Source organism: Tenrec ecaudatus, chromosome 13, assembly GCF_050624435.1.
Source record: "Tenrec ecaudatus isolate mTenEca1 chromosome 13, mTenEca1.hap1, whole genome shotgun sequence".
Taxonomy (NCBI): domain Eukaryota; kingdom Metazoa; phylum Chordata; class Mammalia; order Afrosoricida; family Tenrecidae; genus Tenrec; species Tenrec ecaudatus.
Window position 1 is genome coordinate 104381711 of NC_134542.1, and position 27534 is coordinate 104409244.

The window sequence follows — 27534 nt, forward strand, 5'->3', positions numbered from 1 at the left end:
CTTAGTTAAAACACTGGTGAGAAGAACACTGCGTAGGACTGTGACTGCCTCAGTGAAGTTGGCCTGTGGAACTGCTGGTGATGGAAAGGCACTATTAGTATCAAATTCATCACTGCAATGGTACAGTTTCTCCTTCCCAGTTAGTAAGTAATCTGTGGAGTCACAACCTAATTTTGGGCCCGTTTTCCTACAACCTTTAACACTTATTGATGATTGTGATTGATGGTTGTGAAGTAACCTAACAGAATCATGTTACCAGCAAACCAAGTAATCATGGTATGGTTATGTCCAGGCGCCTGGTCTTAGCCAAGGAAAGGATGAGATGCGGGGAGAAAGAGTATCACATAGTGTACGGCACCGTCCCCAGACAGGTTCAAGAAAGAATCATGACACACCGTGAATCATGAATACATTCAAGGTACCTGTTAAATAGTGCCTTCTAATGACTCTATCTTCTCTAATAACCCCTTGTACTCAACATCATGTATTTAGTCCACAGAGAGTCCATGTGCAGCAGGTAAAGTGACCCAGTCACTACTGTTCTCATTTGGGGAGGGCGATAGTAATATTATAAGCAAAACCTTTACCTCATGGAAATGGATTAAGCACTGAACTGCTAACGCCAAGGCCCGTGGCTCAAACCCATAATGATTTAAACTCTCTAAAACTCAATGGGGCAGTTCCATTCAGAATTGACTCTGCAGCAGTCAGGCTGCTCTAACAAAGTTTGTCTTCTTGCAGGAGACAGAGGCAACAAAGAAATAGATATTCTACTTATATCAGGCCACTGTGTTCAGTGCTCCAATGCACTAGGAGCCAGGGAACAGCAGCACCGCTGGCACGTTTGAACAAAAGCAAAAAGTCAGCAGAGCATAGCTTTCTCTTGTGGTCACACCTAGGCTGCACGGCTGTCACTAGCAGATGGAATACAATATAAATTAAGAACAGGTAAAATTCTAATTTTGCACAATATACCAGGACTCAAGAAGTCTAAGACTCTATCTACTCAATTAGGAAGGAAGAGGCATTTCAATAAAAGGTACTAGGAAAACCTGATTTGCACATGCCAAAAAAAATTCAAAATGAATCAAGGAACAAAATGTGAAAATTAAAACTATAAAATTCTTAGAATAATATTTAAGGGCAGGGCTTCAGGATGAATACTTTTGTTCACCAAAAGGGCTTTACCAACAAAGCGAAAGGACCACCACCTAGATTTTGAGGGGTAAAAATGGGACACATATATATATCCAATGAGGATCTATCAGAAATATATACATTTAAAAACCCCTACAGCTTAACAACAAAAAGATACCAATCCAATTCTAAAAAGAGGGGTGGGGTAGAGAAAAGACCTTAGCAAATAGTTCACTCAAGAGGATATTCAAATGGCCAAAAAGCATATAAATAGAAGCCTAGTACCATTAGCCATTAGAGAGCTCCAAATTAAAACTACAATGCGATATCAGCTCACCTCTATTCCAATGGCAATGACCGACAAGAAAGGAAGAAAAAGAACAAGTGTTAATGGGAATGTGGTAAATTAGAACCCTCATCAACTGCTGGTGGAAATCGAAATGGAATAGTCAACGCAAGGTCAGTGGCTCCAGACCACCAGCCGCTCCACAGAAGATGCGGCTTTCCTGCTCCTGTAAAACGTTAAAGTCGTGGAAACCCACGGGATGTCCTACCCTGTCTGTAAGGTCGCCACATCAGAAACTGACTTGAGGGCACTGAGTTTTGTATTTTCATAGCCACTGTGGAAAAGTTTGGTGGCCTCGAAAAGCTGAAGACAGAATTACCATCTCGCTCCGCCATCCCAATCCTAGGTATGTTCTCAAAAGAAGTGAAAGAAAGAACACAAACTGGTAACACTTCCCAGGAAAGCCAAAAGGCAGAAACAATGTCCCTCGTGACATGGATGAAGAAACAAAATATGGTCATGCACAGCCACTGTACGACTACTCAGCCATAAGGAGAAACAAGCCAGGACGCCTGCCTCAACACGGATAAACACTGAAAACACCGTGCTGAGTGAAGCGAGAGGGGAAAGCGCTGTGATGAGCACACGTACATGAGACAAGAACAAGGGCAGTCAAGCAGTCTTCCTCCTAGGTTCCAGTTCTTACACGCATGAGTTGATTCCGAACCAAATGGCTTTGTGACCAATTCAAGACTGCGACCAAGTTGTCTCTGTAATACACTGTCCTCATCTTACTAAGGTGCCCTTGAAAAGAAGCTCTAACGAAAACAGTGGCTTCCTAAGGGGTCCACTGGGGCGGTTAACTTGAAGGTAACGAAGTCAGTTCAAAAGCTGAAGGTGACTTTCGGGAATTCCAAAGAGGCAACCCTGATACAATTTCTGGAAGGACACAAGACGACCACAGGGCCTTACCAGGAATAAGTTTTAAGAAAACTGAAAACTGCATTGATGAGAATAAGACAAAGAAATTTATAACAGGATTCTTTTCCATCATGACAATGCATTTGCTCTTTCTTCAAAAGTAGCAAAAGAATTTCACTGTGAAACCTTACCTCATCCATTTTACATCCCTGATCTTGCTCCTTCCAACTTCTTTTTGCTTCCCCCAAACAAAAAATACATTTCAAAGGAACATGAATTGAGTTAAAACTACCGATTTGACATGGTGTAAATTCAGAGCACAGGATTCTTGAGGGAAGGGCTAGAGAAATAGAAACCCCACCTTCAGAAGTGTACAAATCTAAATGGAGGAACAATAGCTTCACATTTTTATATTTTTGTTTCATAGGGGCTTTATGCTTTTATATGATTTTTTTACTTGCTCTAGCATTAGAAACCAAAACTTATGAGTAATTACCAAGGTGGGAGGTGGAGAAAAGGTTGAATCTGTGCTTACGGGACATGGAGTATGTATGAACAGTGATGAAAGTATTTAAAAAGGCTAGTGAGACTGGTTTTACAAGTTGAAGACTACAAACGATATCATTGAATTATAGATGGCAAATGAAGGTGGTATGAATGACAAACTCATTGGAAATGAGGTTCCTGAAGACATAAAGATCCATTTCAAACACAGGACATCATTAAGATAGGTCTTCAAGAAAGCTGAGCTTTGAAACTTTTTACCAAAGAAAATCTCCCTGAACACATTTTCCTGAAGCCCTTCTATAGTCCTTCCAGATCAACAGTCTTCTTTTTCAACATTTATCCTGGATATAATACAGCCAATGCCCACTGAGTTAACTCTGATAGTGGCCCTATATAGGATTTTTGAAGTTGTAAATTGTTATGGGAGTAGAGAGCCCCACCTTTTTCCCTTGGCGTAGTTGGTGTGTTTCAACCACTAACTTGCAGTTAGCTGTTCAACACTAACCTAACAATACCACCAGGGCTTCTTGTTCCACAGGACAGGAGCTAGGTAACCTTAGCTCACCTATTAGAAGTGAAAAGTGTGATAGGAAGTAACATGGGATGGGTGACCAAAAGGCCAGAAACTTTTTTGCAATAAGAGGCAGGAGTGTTCAGCAACATGGGACACACAAGTCCCAATGCCTATCAGATTCTATATGATCCTTAAACTATAAAATGCTGGCCACAATAACTATCTTACAAATTAGTCTTAGAATTAACAGCAGTCATACCATTTAGCAGATAGTACAACCCCCCCCCCCAATAATCATCAGTGGTTATTCCATATTTTTTACCCTTTGCAAGATAAGAGATCAAGCCTGATCGCAACCTCATTTATTTATTCAGGAACTGACTTAAAATGTTTTTAATTTCTCTTTGTTAAGACCCCAATTACGTAAAAAACGGTGTCTATTTACTGTATACACTCAAGTATAAGCCGACCCTAACATCAGCCGAGGCACCTAATTTTACCTCAAAGACTGCATTAAAAATATGCTGAGAAATCTCAGGTTATACACAAGCACATATGGTAATAATTCCTTTGTTTTCAACCTAAACTGTCTCACATTTCATCATTCTCATCAAAACATAAGCAAAAAGACTCCTCCAATAAGAGGAAAATTTTAAAACAAAACAAAAAGACCATAAAGAGTTATTCTAGAAGCAAAACCTAGGGAGAACGGGACTAGTCATCAGTGCACACTCTCTCGCCCCAGCAAGAGAAAGAGAATTCTGTAAATAAGGAGCCCCACAGAAGATTAAAGGAATCCAGAAAGTATCCTTCCCACCTTTCTTCTCTGCGCCCTCGAAAACGTGGGTCCTCAGGGTCACGAGGGGGTCTTTCATCCCCAGGCCTACGGCTGTCCCATGCCCCTGGGGGGCCTCGAGCAGCACCCCGGCCGTCGCCTTCACTGAAGTCCCTGTGATCAGGAGGAAACGGAGGCCCAGGGCACCCTCGCCTCCACTTCTCTTCTTGTGGTAAAGGTCCTCCTCGCCCCTCAAATTCACGTAACCGGTGGCCAAAGCGCTTGTCAGGGTGGAAGTCATCTGGTCTGCTGAAGTCATCAGGGAACTCGGGGTGAGAGCCTCGCCTGTCTGGGGGGCCCCTGCAGTCCTGGCCCCCCCGGAAAGGTCCCCTCTCAGGGCCATGGTCGGGTCCACTGCTCTGGTCATGCCGCCTCTCTGGCATGGGCCCCATGTGATGATTCGGAGGGCCTCGGGAGTCACCTAAAGGAAGCAAAGCTGACTTTTATGATGTCTTCCAGTAATCCTCCCCACACAGGTATGACCTGCAGCATCTATAGTTCCAAAATGTACTCTTTTGTTGTAACTGTCTTTTCTTGGTTTTTTGTCTGTACTTTGAAGACAAACGTCCCCGGGAGCGTCATGTAGTGAGCAAAGGATGAATTTGGGGTGTAGACTTCACTTCACCATCACTAGTTAAGTGCCTTGACTAACTCATTGTCAAGGTGCAAACAGTAGTGCCTACCTTCTAATCTGGCCACTATGGAAATTAATTTATAAAACAGGACAACAAGCGTCGTGAACCTACGGTGAGCTTCCCAACTCAGGGAGGAAATAGCAGAAAATGAAAGCTGTAGGCCAGGAAGCCAAGCACGAAGCATCACGTCCATAGCCGGGCACCCAGGCTCAGCCGCCGCCACCACCACCACCACCACCGATGCTCCTGCTACACCCAGCTCATCCAACTGATTCATTAATGCACTTTCCCAACTTGTGAAACTGTAACAAAACTATATGACAAACTTCTAAGAGGCATGGAACACAGTCTTCTCATTCACTCCCCAGTGACCAAATCACCTTGTTTGCAGACAGTGTTGAAAAGCCACGTATTTTAAAATGTCTGACTATAAATAATTTTTGAAAGTACTAAATAAAACAATTAACTGTGTCAAGCTCCTGACTTTAAAGAGATTGCTTTCTTAACTATAAAACTATTATAGCTGGTGTATAAAAACTCATTTTCTGTCAATATTTAATTTAAATCAAAGTGCTTTTTTAAAGTACCTAACAAAAGGTCATGATAATAACACAACAGCTTCTCAATGTAATTCCTACCCTTCCTTGCTTCATGCCGTTTACCATTTTTCCCTGGCAGTGAAGTCAAAACCTCCTCCTGCAGTACAGACAGTTGTGATGCTTACCGTCTTAACATCTTCCTGCCCTCAGCTGTGAGCATTTTCCTCAGCCACTTCAGTCCCTCCTTACCATTTAACAAGCATAAGTAGCTTGGAAACCTCAGAACAGAAACACCCCACTCTGAACCTCGCCCTGTCCCTTCTACTCCCTGTCCTCACATCCCCCAGTAGTATAATACACCTTATAGGTTGCCTCTTTGTTCAATCTGTTTGTAGACATTCTAGATCAATTTTCTTCTAGTCGTCAGTCCCTCACTTCTGAGTCTGGGGCGGGGGGGACGGGCTCTCAGTTCGCTGGTGCTGTACCCTGAGAGGAACAGACTCTTGTCTTAGGATTCCAGCACTTCAAAGATTCCCTCTTGAGACTTCCCTCTCGGCTCCTGTTAGCTGCCTACCTGCCTTCTGTGCTTCCTTACTACTTCCTCCATACCCGTATTTAGGACTACTAGAAACGTTCTCTTAATCCCTTTCCTACCTTGATTAGCACATATGATTTAACACCACGCTTTACATCCCCATTTATCCTAGAGTTATAAATTCTCACAAGAAACTTTCTTAATTTGTTAAGCCTAAATTGTACTACTGGATGCTGTGGACATAAGCAATTAAAAATGTGTAAAGCGCATTTACAGTGCAATCTGCAGGGGGTCTGATTTGTGTCACTCCTATAAAAGTGTGTTTCACCCTTCGCATCTTCCTTTCCATTTACACTCACAGTCTTTACAACAACGCACCAACCCACGTCACTCCAGTCGCACGTCCGTGTGCAGACCTGTAAGGGCCTACCACATTAGAGCAACAAGTGACCCAGGCTTCCCATGTTTTACACAGGGGTTCAAATTGTGGGATTCAGTTCCCAACAGCCTCACATTCAAATACTGAAAATTCTCAACTCTCTTTTTAAATGATCACAACTACTTGAGGTATGAATGGCACGGGTAAACTGCTTTGTTTTCAAATGAGGAAGCTAAAGAATTCAATATATGACACAATTTGGGAGTACAAAGGAGTTATATTGAAAACATAGGTGAGCCCTTAAAGCTTGATAACCAGTTTTAGAGTGAGACGATTCAGCTGTTCATCTGCATGCAGTCAATAAGCAGAGGAGCTCCTTCTACATTGGACAAAGGAGGCCTGTGCAATTGGCACTACCACTTGGGCTACTTCACTACTAAGTTCTCACAGTGAGGAAGGAGCCTATTTCATTAGGTCAGCATTTCTGGCTGACTAAAGCACATCGACTCAAAAAATTCAGCAAACGAAAAACCCACATAGACTTAGCTACTATATGAAATAACCACTGCCTCATTTTGCATAGAGGTTCAAATGACCATTCGATTATTACTTACCAATGAAGCTGCTTACTTTAAAATGCTTATGAAACTGGAAGATTTTAATATTACGCAGCCGAACATATATTTACCTTTATTAGGGCCAGGTCCTTGTCCAGAATTAAGAGGGGGAATTCGACCTTGTGCTCCCTGCTGCCCTAGGCCTGGTATCAGGGGTGGGGGGCCTGCGTTCTGTCCTTCCTGAAAAGATGTTTGTAAAGCATGGGTGTTGTGAAATCACAGGACTGTGTTTCATGATAGCAAATTTATAATAATGTGACAAGATAAAAACTATAGGTAGGTTCCCCAAGGCTTCCAGTGGGAAATATATTTAAGTAGCAACGTTAACAGCAAAATTGTCCTTAAATTGGGAGGAAGGAAATACTGTTCCTACCATAAAAAAAGGGAACACTTTATTATTTCAAATCGGGTGAAGAGGTTTGAGTGGATACACACTTTCTGCAGCAGTATCTAATAAGACCCTCAAACGAAAATTAGAAATGGCAACATGGCTTTGATACTGCTTACAGGGGCAACCCCTAGCAGAAGAAGCAAAGACCCACAAATCTCCCAGGGTAGGTAACATCTGCTAACACAGCCCCAACTCCCGTAACCAACTCTCTCCATAGGTTGGGGCACAGAGCTGAAAGGGAGGAGGGCGCTCAGTAAAATGAGGGAAGGGGGAAAGAGAAACGATGTCCAAATGAACAAAATGCTCAAGCTGGGTTGCTCTTTTCGTTTCCTAGTTCCTAAATTTCTCTTTCCAACACATCCTCTTTCGAGCTGTGTCACTTCAGCTCTTACTGGATTCATTAGGCTTCTGCAACTTCCTATCTGATACAAATGTGCTGCCCACCTGCTCTGAATTTCAAATTTCATTGCTCTGGGATTCTAACTGTATTTTTATCAAGCTATGTTCTACATTCAGATTCCTCACTACCCTTACAACAAGGTCCTTGACAAAGAACCATATTTCGTATAGAAGATAAATCCTTTGCATATTATATATATACATTTAATACATTATTTAACTCACCCTTAATTCTGAAAAATGCCTCTAGATAAATATATTCATTCCTTCACACGCAAAAATATACTTCATGACTATAAGAATTATACAATTTCAAAAAGATCAAAACTTGACAAGCTGTGAAACGGCTTTCATTTGCCAGCCGAGCTCCTTGAAATACAAGCCCTGATCGACACAGCATTCACACCGGGTGCTTGGTGTTCTGTTGTGCTACTTACCCTGCTTACTCAAGGGATGCTCTGGCCACTGTTTGCATGCTGCTCCTTTCACACCCAGATGCAATTCTATTACACCCATTCCTCACTTTTAGACATGGTTAGGTCTAAACGACTAAGTTCTGTCAAAGTTGTGCTTGATGATGACATCAGATCCTAATAAAGCAGGGCTACGTCACTCCATAACTGCCACTGTGCATCATTAGCTACCCTCCAGACCACTGAGGATCCCGGCCTAACCCAGGTGCACGTAACTGCAACTACCATAGCCAGAGTTACTCTGGATTTCATTGCGGGTTAGATCAGTGTCATTAATGTACAAAATCGATTTTAATCACCCAATTTTTGAAATGTAAAAGGCTCTCTCATGTATCAAACTTTCAAATTCAAGCATTTTTGTAGGTTAATTAATTTGAAGGCCATTAAACTTTTCATACACAAAAGCTCTTGCTATTCGGCGTAATAAAAGCTTATCCCAGAATAAAAAGTTATCCCCAAAGCATATCCTACCATCCCAGCACTCAGGCCTCTCTTTTGCATCTCACATGGGTATACTTTTAGACTTAATGCTGTCACTGAAGTCTGTCACTTTAACACTTCGAATTTTAGGATGTCAAACCTAAAGGTACTTTTCACAAAATTTGGTAATAAATATTTTAATAATCAAACATGGCGGAAAAACTCAAATATCATAAATGAGACTTCATAAATGAGATTGCTAAGTACTAGAAGATCTCATGAGAGAAAACATATAATTTACTTCATTCAATAAATCAAACAGTCATCTTTACATTAGGATTTTCAGTTTGTATGAAAAAGGCCAAACGTGTTTCCACCCACAATAACTGAGCCTCCCATCTTCCCGTGCCTTCCAGTGCAGACCCAGGGAATCAACATGAGCTAAGTGATTTGGTTCCCAACAGGCACATATACAATTTTTTATCCAAATAATGGCTCAAAACTTAAGAACTCGAGGGACCCATACAAATCACATAGCCAAATCCATTTGTGCTGATGGGGTTTTTTGGGGGTTCTTGTTTTTCTTTTTTTTTTTCATTTGCTCCAAGCCATCTGATTTTTCCTGAATGCCACATCTCAAGCTTACGGCTCGGTGAGGGTAATGAAACTTGGCTGACAAAAACAGATTCCTCAAAAAAAGACTGGGCAAATCTTTATGTAACCATTCCCTCCTGCACATACATATTTGAGCTGAAAACAACCTGGGCAAAACATCATCCATAGTGTTTTCATGACATTCACTTCTAGAGGAAACCATTCAATGAATGAAAATGGTGAGGTCCGTCCTCTCTAGTACACTTAGGATTTAAACAGCTGATCCTTTCTTGAGAGACAGAGTTAAGCAAGCAGGTCCCCAGGGGTCAGCTGTTATTAGCGGGACCAAGAACACCATGATCCAAAAGGCCCAGAAAAGAAAGTCCAACAAGGCACAGAGCTGCTTACAGGTAATGTGCTTCGTTCTCAGCAATACAGACTTTTCAGAGCACTGGAACAATTTTAAACGACATTTAACTGAGAAAACAGCATGCCAGTTACAGTAGAAGGTCAACAAAAACGAGGAAGACCAGCACAGGACGGATTGACACAGGGGCTACAACAAGGGCTCACACAATGTGAGGATGACAAGGGGCACTAACATTGCTCCTCTGATTTGTTTCTTCAGCCTGAAGCCATTAATCAACCCACCATCAGAACTTTGCGACTGCTTTGAACCACATTTAGAAGCACTCCTATAGCGTATTTTCCAATATGCTACTATCTACCAGCTGGAAATACATCATACCTGATTGAAAGGGGCCCGGGGTCCATCACCTAGCAGAGCTGTTTTCTGCTGCTGGAATGGTATTGGCCCTTGAGGTGGATGAGGCCCTCTTGCTGGGTTCTGCTGCCCCTGAGGTCCAGGGAGCCCTTGCAGGCCACCCTGAGGTGGAGGTCCCAAGGAGCCCTGCAGTGGCCCCTGCTGACTTTGTGACCCTGGAGGCCCCCGTAATTCTTGGGGAGGACCCAGCATTGATCCTTGGGGTGGAGGCCCCTGCATGCCTCGCATCTCTTGAGGCCCTCGCATCTCCTGAGGGCCATGTCCCAGCAGTCCACTTGGAGGGTGAGGTCCTCTCATCTCTTGAGGTGGGTGGCCCATCATCATCCCTTGGGGAGCAGGGCCTTGATTCTCTCGGGGGCCTGGAGGGCCCTGCATTCCTCGTGGATTCAATCCCATCAGAGGTCCCTGAGATACAGGACCTTGGATTGCTTGAGATCCTGGTCCACCTTGTAACCCATGAGGATGAGGAGGTCCTTGTATCCCTCTGGGACCAGGTGGTCCCTGCATTCCTTGAGGACCAGGTGGTCCTTGAGGGCCCAAATGGCCCTGGGGACCAGGTGGGCCCTGGGGTCCTATATGACTCTGAGGACCAGGTGGGCCCTGAGGGCCCATATGACCTTGAGGACCAGAACTACCTTGAGGTCCAGGTGGCCCTTGAGGCCCCAAGGGGCCATGAGGTCCAGGGTGCCTTGGCATTCCTTGGGGTCCATGCATGTCCTGAGGCCTGGGCAATCCCTGGGGTGGGCCCTGTGGCCCCTGTGGTCCCATGAATCCTTGGGGCCCCCCACCTCCCTGATGCAGTGGAGGGCCAGGTGGTCCCTGTGGTCCAGGGGGTCTAAATTGTCCCTGTGGACCAGGTGGCCCCATTTGAGCCATGTTTATTGGCATCGGCTGAGATGGATGGGGCTGTTGAAAACCTTGAGGAATCTGAGACATTGGACCTTGTCCTGGAAATGATTGGGGTCCAAGGAGAGGGGTGCCAGATGAGGGAGGTGGCTGAATCTGTTCAGCCTGTTTCTGTGCAAGTCTTTCAATTTTTAGTTGCTGTAAAAAAAGAAAAACGAACATAATGAAAAAGAAGCCAGAGAGCTAGAAAATACTGTGTCACTTACTTTGTTGGGAGTCCTCAAATCAAACATCCTCTTGTGCCTGAACAGTAACTCGGGTCCATAGAACATGCTGGGCGCCTTCCCACCTTCCTAACACGCAAGCGTCCAGTATCGGGGTATACTACCGAAAATACTCGTGTAGAAGCAAAGTTTTCAGCACATTTTTAATGCAGTTTTTGTGGTAAAAATAGGTGCCTTGGCTGATATTCGGGTCGGCTTAAACTCAAGTGTATATGGTATTTCTCAGTGTATACTATTTAGATGCCAGGAGACAACAATCAGGCTAGCTATATCAGTTTTCATCATGAAAAACCCAGTGATTTACCAGATAGACAAAGACTCTAGAATTGTATCACACTTGGAAGCTTTTTAAAATGGGAAAAATAGCAATCAACCACCTATTGTATGAGCTGACAGGAAAACAAAAACAAAATAAACTTTCATCTTTGGATAAATAATCAAATACAAATTAAATTAAAACTACATTGTCTGTATCTTTCCCATGAATATTTATGTTTAACTTTGGTCTACTCATTGCCAAATAATTCTAAAACTACACTTTTACCAAGAGCAGTAAGAAATAGTGGTGTTCACCAGACCAATCTGATAGTCCCTTCATTTCCTGGTAAGAGCACCTTAATAATAACTGAACTTTCTTGATTTCTGAACCCCTAGACAGCTTTACAGACCTCTAGAAGTTGTGGGTTGGTATACTGCAAGGTGGCCATTTCTTGCTCAATTTCTGCTTGTGTTTTCTTCTTTTCTTCCAACTTAATGTCCTCTTTTCTGTCATTCAGTACCTCACTGGGAGCAGGTATTGGAACTTTATTTTGCATCCAGGCCTTGAAAGATAAGAGAATATGAAAACATTAAGAGCCCACTGCCAAGAGTCAATTCAAACGAAGAGCAATCTGACTGAAAACCCCTTAGGTTCCCAGGAATGTAATCTTCAAGGAAGCAAACTGTCATCTCTTTCTCCCACAGAGTAGGTGGTGGTTTCGACCCATCAGCCCTTCTTTTGTAGCTGAGCAATTAACCACTGTGAAACTTGAAAACAGAGCATAACTTTGTAGATCATAAAGACAACTGAATGGTTGAATTTTATGGTAAGTGACTTATATGGCAATAAAAGTGTTAGAAAAAGATAGAGTAACACTCTAACATTATATCTACACCAGCTATATAATTCTGTAAAAATATTCTATGGGATTATTTACTCAAACAGGCTTAATACAACTCAATTCACCTGGTATACTGTCTTTTTGTTTCTAATACTAATTCTTAATTAATGCAACAGAATAACATTACTATGCAGAAATTAGCACCTTGATAAAAGCTATAAAATCTTGCATCGTTTTAAAAATATGAAGCTTGTCTAGCTCTTCAAGAGGGTACATGCATTCTGTGTTGAGGAGACAATGAAAGAAGACAAACAACCCAAGAAGAGAGCTAACACACAGTCTCTGTTCCATGCCTCCTTATTTTTCCTCTGAAAACCTGAGTGACCATACGAGTAAGGACAGAAGATAAAGATGATTCGCAGTAAGTTCATTAATAATTTCAAAACCACAAATGTGAACTATGCCTAAGATATGTGGATTATGTAAGAATGGTAGTCCAGAAAGCAGGTGATAGACAAGTAGTGAAGACAGTCAAGATAACTTCTCTGCTACAATCCAAAAAGAAATCTGCTTCTGAATTCAATGAGACTTGCCAACAACCCCCCAAAAAGCAAGGGAGTCACTTACTTGCTGGAACTGAGCAGGAATAGGCTTTGCATATGGAACTTTCTTCTGAGGTACTTTTTTTTGATCCTTTTGCATCACCTCCTCCATTCCCCAATCTAAACCTGGAATTGTCATTTCTATTTCATTTGATTCATCTTTACCTGCAATCACAAAGAGAAATAGTCAGCCAAGGAAATGAACGCAACTAATTATTAATGAACAGATTTTTGGAAAACAGATGCTAAATATTATGAGAGTTAAATAATTTTCTTCAACCTTTCTCAACATAAACACAGTGTGACATATTAAAAATAGTAAGCCCACCACGATTTTATAAAACATAAAATTAATCAGTAGAACATCTTACCCATCTGCTCTTGTTCCATAGCTAATTTTAGTTGCTCTGGTATTCCCATTCCTGGAATTACAGCCAGGCTATTAGGTTCAAGGTCATCTGTAAATAGTAATATACCCTCTGTGAATAAAGATTTATAAAAGCAGTGGCCAAAATGAAAGTATACTTTGTACCATTGGCTAAATTAATGACACCATCAATAGAATTACCTTATGCCCCAAACGGATGATTTATAATGTTGCCTATCATAAAATGATAAAGATATCTCTAAAGTGTACCAGAGACATGTATAAATCATGGCTATATGAATGCACTTAGGACTTGCACTTCATTCTAGTCCCAATCTAAGAATTATTCATTTTTACATCATGGCCCTGCTTGTTGCTCGCCTCCATGAAGAGATCACTGAAGATATGGGTACTACAGCAAAATGTGGTAAAGAAGCCAGATGGTATCTGGCTATCAGAAAGAATATAGTGTCTGGGGTCCTAAAAGCTTGTCTGTAAGCATCCACCTAAGTGAGGTGTCAACTAAGTTCACATGAAAGAAGCCTGTGTGATCCAAGGATTGTTTTTTAAACAATAAAATCCAAATTGGAAGGAGGGAATAGTATCAGAGCTTAAACTATGAACATCTGGTTTGCAGAAAGCAATGGATAACAGTGGAAGTCTCAAGTCCATTTCCAGGGTCCACAAGTGGGTTAAGCCTCCAGCAAATCTCCTGTGGTCATAGTTGAGGGATGTGAATAAGACAGAGAGCATTGTGAAGTCAATTATGGCTATTAAAACTCACTGCTATCGAGTCCATGCTGACTCATAGCAACGCTATAGGACAGGGTAGAACAGTCCCTTTCTTTGAGTTTCCAAGGCTGAGACGGTTTATAGGAATAAAAAGCCTTGTCTTTCTCCTGAGGAGCAGCCGCAGATGGAAATATAACCACTATGTAGTACTTTATATGAAATCAAGGATAGATCTATAAAAACTGGATTGATAATAGGTACTTATACTTACAGATAGCTCTATAAGTAACTGGACTGATAATTGTCTAGGGGCATGGCAGGGAAGGACTGGGGGAAATGAGGAGCTAACATCGAGTTAGAGAGGAAACGTTCTGAAATTGATTGACATGATGATTACACAAATCTTAATATGATGTAACTATTAAATTATATGACATGTGACGTATATACCAATAAAACTCTTTTTAATTACACTTTAATATCTTGGTAAATCGATATAATAAAAGTTCAAATGTTTTGTCTAAATCCTAATTTGGTGATCTTAAAAGGTTATGAGTGTCCAATTAAGACACAACTATTGGTTTCTACTCCACCAGAACAAAATAAAAAGAAACCAGAATCTCAAAGAAGAAAATTAATCTAAAGAACAAAAATAGTATTTATAAACCATTGCCTCATATATTGAGACCAGAAGAACTAGATGGTTGTCAGCTACCCTACCAATTGCCAACAGATAGAGACTCTGAAGGACTGAACAGAAGTACCCCTTGTGCTTCTGAGCCTGCAATTCTTTGCCTTTCTCCTGCAGCATGCCTAGTGGGTTTGGACTGCAGATTTTGTGGTTAGCTGTTCAACTCATAACCCACCATGCCACTTACTAGGGCTCCCTGGACTCTGACAGAATGGGAGAATAATGTGAAGCAATCTCAAATTTCTAAAACCAGGTCGACTATACTGGTTGAGAATGGAGGATTCTGTAAAACTTCAACTCGGAGATACTTTTAAATCTTGGAACCAATAGTAAGCCTTGCTACTCATGCCAGGGACCCAGCAAGAAAGGCCCTGGGTCTCCCTACTGAAGGAAGGTCACAAATACCACACACCAACTCCTATGAAGGAAGGATTTGCTTATACGTGGTACACGGTAAAAAAGGTCCTGACTGTGCCTGTCTCACCCTCACTATCACCAAGATAGGCCCTGGGCATCCTGGACCCTCACCAAGGTAAGTTCTGGCCATCCCGGATGCCTGGCAAGGGAGCCCTGCGGCAGTCTCCGGATCCCAGCCAAGGAAACGGCCCAACTGTCACCAGCCCCAGCAAGAAAGGCCACAGCCATCCCATAACCAGGCAATGAAAGCCCTAGATGTCCCCAAGACACAGCAAGGAAGGACCCAGCTGTCCTAGCAACTCCGCAAAGAAGGCACTGGCGAACCCTGGGACTAGACAAGAACGGCCCTGGCCACTCCTGAATTCCAGGACATGAGGCTCTGGTAGTCCTAGCAACCTGGCAAGGAAAACCCTGGGAGTCCCTATATGCCAGCAAGGAAGACCCCGACCATCTCATGAACGCAGAGCCCCCTACCCCCACACGACGCAGCAGCCCATCAAGATTCCTAACTCCACCACCATTTAAGATTGAAGATAACTGTATACGTGCTACTTTCTTTGCTTCCTGTGACATGTCTTATTCCTGAAGACAATAGTTTGGCTTAGTGAATAAATGTTCATTAAATGTTTGCCTTGTGTCTAACCCTCACTGCTTTCTTAAATAATGTTCAGTTACTTACGTTTTTAACATATACTAGTGAACATTTCATGTATTTTAGTTTAAAAAGCTTTCTTAAATGTAATTTTCCTTTTTCCAACAGTACTTTAAATTCTGTATCATTAGCTATCTTAATGACACTATTATTAGAATTATTAAATGTTGCATGGAGGTTACATAAATAATTCTCGACAATCTGCCTCTAAAGTGGTTCAAAGACAAACTGGGTACATAAACAAATGTGGTGAAGAAAGCTGATGGTTTCCAGCTATTAAAAGATATAGCAACTGGGGTCTTAAAAGCCTGAAGCCAAACAAGCGGCTATGTAACACGGAAGCAACAAAGCCCACATGGAAGAAGTACACCAGCTCGTGTAATCATGAGGTGTCGACAGGAATAGGAATCAGAAGTTCAAAAATAAACCACTTTACAGAGATGATGGAGAGGGGACAGGGGTCAAGGAGACTCAGAGACCCTCTGTGGATAACTGGACCTACCTACCCAGAGGGGCTGCATGGAAGAGAAGATGCATCCAGGGGACAGTTTAGTGCCAATGAAACACACAACACTCCTCTGGTTCTTTAATCCTTTCACTCTCTACTAGTATGATCTCAGCCCTACCTAACAATTCCCGCTACACCAGTGTACATACTGTGGCACAGACAAGAGCTTTCCATACACAGAATTCAGGAAAGATAAACCCCCTCGGAATCTTTAATGGAGTAACGATTCCAGGAGGGTAGGGAGGGGAAGGGGGAATGGAGGGCGAGGACGTAGAATAACCTCCCCAGGGGTAGAATGGGTGGGGCAAGATATGTATAAATAATAATAACAGTACGTAATATACTAAGGGTTCACAGGGGTGGCAGGGTGCGGAAGGGGAAAAATGAGGAGCTGATATCAAAGAACTCAAGAAGAAAGATTTTAGGAATTGTTGACGCTAACAAATTTACATGTCCACATATATAATGGATATTTGGATTGTTATATGTAAGAGTACCCAATAAGATTATTTACTTTTAAAAGATTAATAAGTAAAATATAAAATAGAAATAAAGAATACATAAACTTCAGACATACGAATGGATTTTGAACATGCAGTTAATGGTAAGTTCTAAGAACAATTACTTCTGACCATGTTATCATGTGGCCCTTCTCATACCTGCTCTCATAAAGTCATAACAAAGATATCAGTGCAATAGCAAAGTGTGATGGAGAAATCAATTGGAACCTGGCTATCAGAAAGAATAACATCTAGGTTCTTAAAAGCTTAGCGTAAAACAAGGAGCCATCTAAATGAGGTGTCAGCGAAATCCAGACGGAAGAAGCCCAGCAGCCTTTATGATCTAAGAACTATAAACAATAAAATCCAAGATCAGAGGGGGAATTGTACTAGAGTTTAAATTCTGAGAGCCCAGTTTTCAGAAGGCAATGGATGACAATGAAATCCTAAAATCAATTTGCAGAGTCTCTAATTAAGCCTCCATTGAATTCCCTCAGATCAGTGACCAGGGATGTCCTGCACTCAGGCACAGCACATTGGAAAGTGGATTACAGCAAGTAAAGAAAAGACCAAAACCAAAAAAATTGCCATCTAGTAGCTTTTGACTAATAACCCTATAAGCCATGACAGCACTCCCCATGGACTTCCGAAACTAACTCTTTACAGGAGTAGAAAGCCTCATCTTTCTACGTTGGAGCATGATGGTTTCCAACTACCGACCTTCTGGTTAGTAGCCCAAAGTGCCATCATTATGTTACCAAGTTATCAAACTCACTGCCACTGAGTCAGTGCTGACTCATAGCTAACCAATAGGACAGGGTAGAGCTGGCCCAGGATTTTGAACACCTGACCCTGGGATCCCAGCCCAATGTGTAACTAACTCTTCACCACCAGGATGCTTATACTGAAGGTATAGTTAGGTTAAAATGTAACATATTATCATTTGTTTTCCCCTTTTACCTATTTTTTTATTTGATCTAGTTCTATTACCTTCTGCTCTTTACACTTGGGTGGATTGTTTTTACATTTTATTTTGTTGTCACTGTTGGAGTTTTTTGTACAATTTTCTTTATATGAAATCCAGGATAGATCTATATAGTTAGTAACTAGATTAATAGTCCCTATACTTATAGCAAAAGAAGTTAGAGGATAATGGAGAGCTAACCGTGAAGAAAATGCTCTAAAACTGATTGTGGTGATGAGTGAACAGTCCTTTTTATGATATTTAAACCACTGAATTGTATAGTCTGTGAATTAAATGTCAATAAACTCCCCAAAAATAACACACACAAAAATAGATTAATATTTTCTTAGGATCATAGTCTAAGGTCAACTTTTAATTAAATAGCAACATTTTTCTAAACACAAAAAATATTGCCTATAAATACTTTGTTCCGTTTTAAAAACCACATATATGAAACCAAACAGTCAGTGATTACTTGAACGCCAAGTTGAGAACGTCAAGGGGTAGTTAAACTAGATGAATGTAAAGGAAACACCAGAATGGAAATACCTGTTTACACATTGTGAAGAACATAACAAATGACACTGAACACTGAGTGGAGAAGCTGTTAGAGGAGGTCTGAAATGTGCGTCATCCTTCTCTGTAAACACGCTATTTTAATACTTTTCAAAAAAATTATAACTACTGCTGATTTGCAAGTCAATAAATTATAAAACTAAAGTTTGTATGCTCTGCCAAATACTTAACACTTTCATAACAAAATTTCACATCTCAAAAGAGGATAAAGGTGTAAAAGCCTCACCATATTCTACTCCATCTTCGGACATTCCAGGTAGTAGATTTAAATTATATCGATCTCGCATTTTATCACCTGGTCTATTACGAGTCCAAAATTTACTGTCAAAGTAAAAATAAAAGGGAGAAACACATTATTTCAGTTCACTTATTAAACAAGGACTAAGTAAGAACCCTGTGGTACAATGATTAAATACTCAAACAAAAGAGCAGTGGTTCAAACCCAACAAATGTCTTTAAGAATAAGTTGGAGTGCAAACTAATACATCAATAGATAAAATAAACACACACACTATGTACCGCCTATTGCTCCATGAGCAGAAGAATTCCTGGTGGTTTCTGTAACAAAACTTACCTAGTATGGTCATTTGAGCCTGAACAAAGGATATGCCCTAGAGGATGCCATGCCAGACTCCAGATCATTCCTTCATGGGCCATCTCCATTCCACCCACTTCCTTCTCCACCCTGCAAAAACACCAACCAAAGAAAGTAGTTTCCACAGAAGTTAGCAAAAAAGGGCATTTTCTTTTAACCATAACACAAAACTACTCTCTTACTTTGAAACTGCTCAATTACACATATTTTAGAGATACTGGTGTGTTGTCGGAAATATAGTCTTATTCAGAGTACTCTGAGTTCAAAGGAAAGTGCTTCAACTTCTCCAATAAAAAGCTTGTTACTGAGTTAATTCGAATTTACAGTGAGTGAGCCCTTGTATGCAGAGTAGAACTGCTTCAGAGTTTTCAGAGCTGTGACCTTTTTGGAAGCCAGCTGTCAGGTCTGTCTTCTAAGATGCCTCCAGGGGAGTTCAATCATTGACCTTGAACTGTGTTATCCAGCAACTCCAGCGAAAAGAAAATAGGAAATCTAGTTTATTACTTGCCCATAATGACTTCCACATAAAAAAATGGAAGTGCTAGCTTTCTACTCCAAGCTACACAACTGAAACCTGAAGGCAATCTCTAATATATAACATATGAACTATATGAAAAAGTATAAGGCTTTTATCATGCTTTTACATATTCAGTTCTGATAAAGTATATAATGAACAAATAAAACCTTTATATAATAAATGTTACATACCCAACATGCCAGAATAACAAAGAACCATCAGACCCTCCACTGGCAAAAAGTCCTTCATGAACAGGATGCCACGCCACAGCTTCAAAGCACAAACACAAGATTATTAGGATACGAAAATGGCACAGGTAATAAGCAGCAAGATGAAAAGCACCCCACAGTCCCTGACCTGTGGCTTCTTTCTTATGACCTCGGAAGACTTGAAGCTCCTCTTTCAAGTTTCGGATATCAAAAAGTTTGCAGAGGTGGTCACGTGATGCTGTGAGAAGCCAGTTGCCATTGAGATTCAATTTTACTTCCATTACTGTGTTTTTATGGGCATGACTACAAAGGAAAAGAGCAAGAAAATGATTCATCAGAACTCAAACAAGGATAAATCAGCATAATAACCATTTTTCCTCAAAAGCACATAAAACAAGATGGCAAGGGTTGGTCTTGAATAAAGAATATAATATCACAAAGATTGGAGTTAAAAATACGCATGAAAAAAATAGGTCAGAGACAGAAACTGTGTCCACTACCAAAGCATAGCTCTAACTAGTTACAATATCAGAGCTTCATCTAAAATAAAACTGTATATATCTGTAAAGCAGAGGAAGCCGAAATAAATAATCAACATTCAATAGAGTTCATTAAACTTAGGAAACTCCATGAAGATCCTCTCATTTACATAAAACTTGAAAATGAGTTCTGGGTAATCTAATTGTAATCTTAACAAAAGGTGAATAACAAGCGAAGGCCTATGCCATGCACATCACTGGAGAGCACCATTCACAGGCTGTTCTAGCCTGGGTGTGTCTATTGAAGTTCTGCAATAAGCCAGCTCACTCTGCACACGGTTCACTTCCCAAACAGAAGGACCAGTCCGGTTTCTTTGTCCAGAAAATGAAAATAAAATAATGAACTATTCATACAATTGTGCATTCTACATAAGAACATTCTACAAGGAGGACATTTCGCTATGTGGCTGCTGCGCTGTGAGTGATGCGCAAGGGAGGGCTTCTCTACGTACAGACGGACCGCATAGGCTAGGGCGGCCTTGGAAGACAAAGTAAATCACTGTAATAAAGTGTTCATAGAAACAGAAAGGAAGACGTGCTTAGTAAATCTTAAGTGGAACGAACTCAAGAAAGAACTTGTCTTGAGCTGAAATATTGAACTTTTAATAAGCAAACTACTGAATAGAAACAGCTAGAATGAAAGCACACAGGCTGCCTCGTTCCCGTCCCCATCGGTGCCCAGGTGGACGCCGATCACTTACAGTGTGGCAAGGCTCTGCCCCGTCTTAGGGTCCCAGAACTTTATTGGCTGTTGACTGTCTTTACTTCCGGAGACAACTAATCCTTTGGTTGGATGCCAGTCTACACATTTCACATCGGCACCGTGCCCTGTCGGAAACAAGTTCGCATAAAAACCTATCAGTCATATGTATTTAAAGCAGGGTTACATTCCAATTTAAATCAAGGCAGAGATACGGCCTAAATGTTATGATCTTATTCAAACAAGTTAAAATCTTAGGACACATTGATCTTTTTGAAGTTCTCGCCAGGATATGCTGAGCTCTGCCACTCTGCCGTCCTCTCCTCTTGGAACTAAATGGATTTCCCTGCTGGTCTTGATGATAGGCTTTTTGAATGATGACCTCTAAGCCCCTGTATACAACATTTCTCAAATGATTCAGTTGCTCCAGGGACAGGATTATCCTGTTGGTCAGGCAGCCACTACTCATGTCATACATTCAGTTGCCCTCCTTGATGGTAGTGGTTCAAGTCCTGACTTCAGACTTACTCACCACCACTCTCTAGATGTGAGGGCATTTTCCTGCTCTTGTCTGCTAAATGACAAAATTAAACCTGCTTGGCTTACATATGTTGTGACAATTATAAGGTAAGAAGTTACTCTTAGTGTGTAAAGTCATCACGGTGTGCTCTCAACAAATTCTAAAGTATTAGCATGATCTCTACCGATAACAAATGGAAGGGCTGGAAGGTGAAATCCCATACCCTAGACTCCACGGATGATGTACAAAAGGAGGCACGGCACGGAGGTCTGAATCTAGTCTGGATCACCCAGAGCTATTCCAAAAGAGAACCCTGGTGGCCTAATAGTGACAGATTAGGTTGCAATTCACCAGGTCTGCAATTTGGAACCACCAGCTGCTCAGGGGAGAAAGACAGGGTTTTGTATTCTTGTGAAGAGCTAGCCTCAGAAAGCCCTAAGGGCAGTTCTACCTAGTTCTACCTACAAGGTCACAATGAGTCAGCATTAATTTGATGGCAGCGGGTTGGGGTTTGTTTTAGAGATTGCTCTTAACTACTATGCAAGAGACTTAGTACCCTTTCAAAGACCACAAAAACAAACAGCGGGTAAAAAATTGAAAAGAAATGGGTATGATTTTGAAATTTACAAGTTGAACATTGTATTTTTTCAATCAGTCCCAAGAATGTTTTATATAGCAAATACACTGAGACAGGTAAAGAGAATTTGTAACAGCTTCGTGAAATTTTAAGGAGAACTAGGGAAGGTAGAAAAGTGAAAGTATAGGAAATGCATGATAAGGCTCTACTACAGCTCTGAAACTGAGACGAATTCAAAAAGGAAGCGATTCGTAAATCAAATATAGGTAAGGACTTATTATACCTGGCAATGCTCCACGACTAGCACACTTATACAGAGGTCAAATATTTGAATAAATTTGAGAAAGTGTATCACAAACACAAAAAGTGCGTATTTTAAGGCCCAATAAACCTATGTATCAGAATCCATCATAAGGAAATAATGAATGTTCACAAGGACTTCCCTACAGGGATATCTACTAAGGCAGTATATTTTTAAATTCTCTTGTATAAGGTATATATATTACAAAACTAAATTATAGCATAGCACATGTACTCATTGAAATACCATCTCAATCGAATTTAAATGAACCAATCAATGACTTAATGTCATGATTAAAATGTTTATTTAAAAAAATATTGTATAGCATTAGTGACACCATCACTACAAAGGGGAAAAAAAGTTAACACCAATCTATTACCCGCAATATATTGATACATAGGGAAAAAATGGGCAAAGATTAGAAAATAAACTATTACTAGTCATAATATTTGGGTGCTGGCATTAAAGCAATTCTTTAGATAAGTCTATAAAATCATACAATATCCAAAAATATGAAACACTTGTTTTTTTAAAAAAGCAATTCTTAAAATAAATAAATAGCAATTCTTATATCTGCTTTTCTAATATTTTAACATAAAATTATTTTCTAACAGGGATTTGAGGGTGAGGAAGAAAATCTTGGTTGGTATGTTCGTTTTTTATTATTATTACAGAAAGAAAAAGAATAAGAGTGGGGAAATTGAAATTAAAATATTCCTCAATCCCTTGCTTACTTTCAATGTTTTATTACTCATTTAAACAAGAGAAAAAGATCAAAGCCAGGAATTTAAAAGTTTTATTGGCTGTCACCTCTTATTATGTGTGTATATATATGAATGTTAACAATTAAATCTGTGAAAAATACATAAGAAATCACTTTTAATTTGTAACATACTTTGCAGAAAGTTCAACTTTGTCATCATGTTTCCAGTAAAAAACAAAATAACTCACTGCAAAGTGGATTTTGATTCATATAAGCCTTACAGGGCAGGGTATAAAAAGAGCAGAACAGAAAGCCTCATCATTTTCCTGTGGAGCAGCTTGTGGTTTCCAACTGCTGACCAATATATAACCCATTATGTTTCCAGTACACCTATTCTGAGATACTTTTATTATAGAAAGAAAAGTCTATCTATTTAAAGATACATTTGTTTAAAGAACTGTTATTAAAAAAACTCTCATACAATAAAAGGAACATCAAATAATATATTCCAGTAGTTTCGATTTTGTTTGCTGAAGCACCCTAAAATTTATTTAATTAGAATCAAACAAGTGAGGAAACCCACTATTTTTTTTCCAATTTACTATTAATTGGGAGTTAATACATACCGTATATACTTGAGTTTAAGCCAACCCGGATAGCACCTGAGGCACCTAATTTTACCACAAAAACTACATTAAAAATGTGCTGGAAAATGTGGTGAAGAAAGCTGATGGTGCCCGGCTATCAAAAGATAAGTGTCTTGGGTCTTAAAGGCTTGAAGGTAAACAAGCGGTCATCTAGTTCAGAAGCAACAAAGCCGACATGGAAGAAGCACACCTGCCTGTATGATCACAAGGTGCCAAAGGGATCAGTTATCAGGCATCAAAGAACAAAAAACCATATGATTGTGTGCTCACCTCCCTAATAAGAGCACTGAAGACAAATGGGTGCATAAGCAAATGTGGCGAAGAAAGCTGATGGTGCCCGGCTATCAAAAGATATAGCGTACTTTGTTCTATTAAACTGGCATTCTATGATGCTTACCTTCCCGACACAATTGCTAAAGACAAAGTGGGTGCATAAGTAAATGTGGTGAAGAAAGCTGATGGTGCCCGGCTATCAAAGGCTATAGTGTCTGGGGTCTTGAAGACTTGAAGATAAACAAGTGGCCATCTAGCTCAGAAGCAACAAAGCCCACATGGAAGAAGCACACTAGTCTGTGTGATCACGAGGTGTCGAAGGGATCAGGTATCACCAGAACAAAAAAATCTTATCATTGTGAATGAGATGGAGAGTGCAGAATGAAGACCTAAAGTCCATTTGTAGGCAACTGGACATCCCCTTATAGAAGGGTCTTGGGGAGGGCACCAGCCAGTCAGGGTGCAATGTAGCAACAATGAAACATACAACTTTCCTCTAGTTCCTAAATAATTCCCTTTCTCCCCCCACTATCATGATCCCAATTCTACCTTACAAATCTGGCTAGACAAGAGCTTGTACTCGGGTACAGATAAGAGCTGGAAACACAGGAAATCCCGGACAGAAAAAACCCTCAGGACCACTACTGGGAGTAGCCATACCAGGCAGGTAAGGGGAAGGTGGGTTGGAAAGGGGGAACCAATTCTAAGGATCTACATATAACCTCCTCCCTAAGGGACAGAAAACAGAAAAGTGGGTGAAGGAAGACGTTGGACAGGGTAAGACATGACAAAACAATTATTTACAAATTATCAAGGGTTCATGAGAGAGGGGGGAGTGGGGAGGGAGGGGAAACAATGAGAAGCTGATGCCAGGGGCTTAAGTGGAGAGAAAATGTTTTGAGGATGAGGGCAGTGAATGTACAAATGTGCTTTACACAACTGATGTATGTAGAGATTGTGATGAGTTGTATGAGCCCCTAATAAAAAGAAAATGATGATGGCAACATATGTACACACGTGCTTGATACAATGGATGGATGGATTGTGATAAGAGCTGTTAAGAGCCCCCAATAAAATGATTGAAAAAGGAAAAAAATGTGCTGGAAAACTCAGCTTAAACAGTGTATACGGATACGGGATATCATTCCATATTTCAGTCACATCAAGCAGAATTGTACAATTGCTACCAGTTTGCAAGCATTCTTCTTCTTCCTGGGTTCCTTGACATTCATTGCCTCCCTTTCACTCCTCTCCCCCAACCCAACCACCCACTCTCTCTGAAATCCTTATTCTACTTGCTGTCCCTATAGGCTTATCAATCCTGAAACCCATCTGTTCTTATTTGTCATGTGCAGCCTCTGTGTGAATACCTCTGATCACAGCGGAGTGAAGGAACAGCCCTGGTGTCAGACCGAGTACTGCAGTCAATTATAGCAAGAATAGTGGATAAGCCAAGTTTGTCAACTCACTTTTAATGCAGTTTTTGTGGTAAAATTAGATACGTGATATTTATACCCGCTTATACTCGAGTATATACGGTAGGTAAATATGTAGTATCTTATCATTTGCTCTCCCTTTGACTCTGTAAAAAGTCGTGCTGAGGAAATGCACGTGGATGAAGCCTCTGGTGAATCCCCTCTGACTATAGTCCCGGGTATGAATAGCCTCACTATCATGCAGAATGCATTGGAAAGTGCACTTAGGTTAAAATTTAGCAACTTATCACTTGATCTCCCTTATGGTCCAATTTAATTTGTTCTAGTTTTTTAATACTTTCTGCTTTCTTTTTAATTAAGGTTCTAATCTGTTTTATTGTCATTGTTGTTAGTTTTCTTTTTTAATGTTTTTCTGCATATGAAATCCAGGACTGACTAACTCTATAAAGGCAGTAAATGGATTAATGGTTCCGGGAGGGGGGGGAGGGAGGTGGTGGCAGGAGAGGTTGGGGAGAAGCTAATAATACTGAGTATAAGGGTGAAGAATATGTTCTCCAAATGATTGTGGAGATGACTGCACAACTGTTCTTGATGTGACTGACTACTGAATTTTAAGGTATGTGGATGACAAGCCAATAAAACAGTTTAAAAATTTTTAAAAAAAGGTAAGCATTTTTCCTATTCAATTTCCTCTCATGTCATATGGCAGTTTTAACTGTAAATAACATGAACTGGATTCTTTTGTGTGTAAAACTTTAGCAGCCTTTGGGTACATCCTTAAATAAGAAAAAAAGCACCACTGGTGGTATAGAGTTCATGCACTGCGCTACCAACCATAAAGTCAGAGCTTCACAGGAGAAAGATGCAGCTCTCCACTCCCGGAAAGTTAGTCTCAAAGCCTACAGGGACAATTCTACCCTGTCCTAGAAGGTTACTCAGAGTCCAGACAGACTAGAAGGAAGTGGGTTTTGATGCAAGTGACTGTCAAAACCCACTTCCCCTAACAAAAATGGTTCTGTTGACCCAGAGTGAGCAGGCACTCTTAGCCATAATGGCAACATGAACTCGTATTGACCCTACACCAGTGAACAAACCAACAAAACTGTCCTCTAGGGAATGACCAGTATCAGCTAGTGCCTTCTTTTGCACACACATCAATACCCAAGATGTGCTTCAGATCCTAGGTGGGTATGCATGGTTTCACTGACCGCACTCTGACTTGGTATGACTCGATTCAGTTCCAAATTAAGAGTATTTGAAGATGGTATGTCATATGTGAAAACCTAAATAGTTCATTATAGATGGTTAATAACAATAGTAACTCCTTAATAATTCACTGATTTCATTTTAATAATATATCATTTTAATAAAAGGAGTCATGGTGACGCTAGTAAGTGTTGAACTGCCAACTCTAAGGTTGGTGGTTCAAACGCACTAACTGCTCCCATCTGCTCCTAGAAACATTTAGTCTCAGAAATCCAATATAGGGTGACGATAAGTTGGAACCAATGAGTTCTGACTTGATATCAAATATAAATAAAGTGATTACATTCAAAACACATGGCTTTCTAATTTCAACCATTATTCTAAAGAAAACCCCTACACGAATTTTAATCATTCCTTTTCTGAGGCCCAAGAATTTCAGGATATAATTACTCAAGGTTCTTTTTGATGCCAAATATGAAAACCCAAAAGAAGATAGAGCATTTCTAATACTGAAGCAATTAGTACATTTTAAATTTACTCGGGCGACAACTACCTCTATGGTCTAATGATTTGGTTATTTTAGTACTAACCTGTATTCAACTATTTATTATTAAATTCATAAACAAAGTTTAAGAATTTCTTGCCCCAAAGACTCAAGAATTTCTTTAAGTGGCATCTACCACAACTCAGATGTTAAGTTTCAACACAAATTTTCTTTCAGATAACACAAAACCTACCTAAGGAACCAGAGAGTGCAATGAGAACCAGAGGATTATAGGCAGACTAGAGTGCACAGAATCCACAATAAAAACTGTAGGTATGTGAAAACACATATATCGGATATAGTTGCCAAGAAGAGTCGAGGATTAAGCTCAGTGTCCTTACGCACGGTCAACTCTAATCGAAAATAACATGATGGAGTAAAATTTCAATAGTGAACCTTGGAGAAATTGTTGCCACGTTCTAAAATTAAAGGAAAAAACTCTAAGCTTATTGCCATTGAGTCAATTTAGACTCACAGTAACTCTTCAGGATGGAGCAGAACTGGCCTGTGGGTTTCCAAGGCTGTAAATCTCGGAAGACTTAGCGCAAAGGCCACCATCTTT

The 27534-nt window shown here is 40.5% G+C and overlaps 1 protein-coding gene across 6 annotated transcripts in view; it reads right to left on the bottom strand.

Annotated features, from left to right (window-relative positions):
• Nucleotides 1-27534, bottom strand: part of WDR33 (WD repeat domain 33) — a 136267-nt gene that overhangs the window by 13230 nt on the left and 95503 nt on the right. For all 6 annotated transcript variants that reach the window (XM_075529959.1, XM_075529961.1, XM_075529958.1 and 3 more), the window contains 11 exons: nucleotides 20767-20893; nucleotides 19675-19829; nucleotides 19509-19587; nucleotides 18780-18890; nucleotides 18432-18526; nucleotides 13170-13256; nucleotides 12824-12963; nucleotides 11765-11917; nucleotides 9931-11010; nucleotides 6977-7085; nucleotides 4183-4621 (listed from right to left, as the gene is read on the bottom strand). In XM_075529959.1, coding sequence (XP_075386074.1) covers nucleotides 4183-4621; nucleotides 6977-7085; nucleotides 9931-11010; nucleotides 11765-11917; nucleotides 12824-12963; nucleotides 13170-13256; nucleotides 18432-18526; nucleotides 18780-18890; nucleotides 19509-19587; nucleotides 19675-19829; nucleotides 20767-20893 — 2575 coding nt within the window. The remainder of the gene's footprint in view (nucleotides 1-4182; nucleotides 4622-6976; nucleotides 7086-9930; nucleotides 11011-11764; nucleotides 11918-12823; nucleotides 12964-13169; nucleotides 13257-18431; nucleotides 18527-18779; nucleotides 18891-19508; nucleotides 19588-19674; nucleotides 19830-20766; nucleotides 20894-27534) is intronic.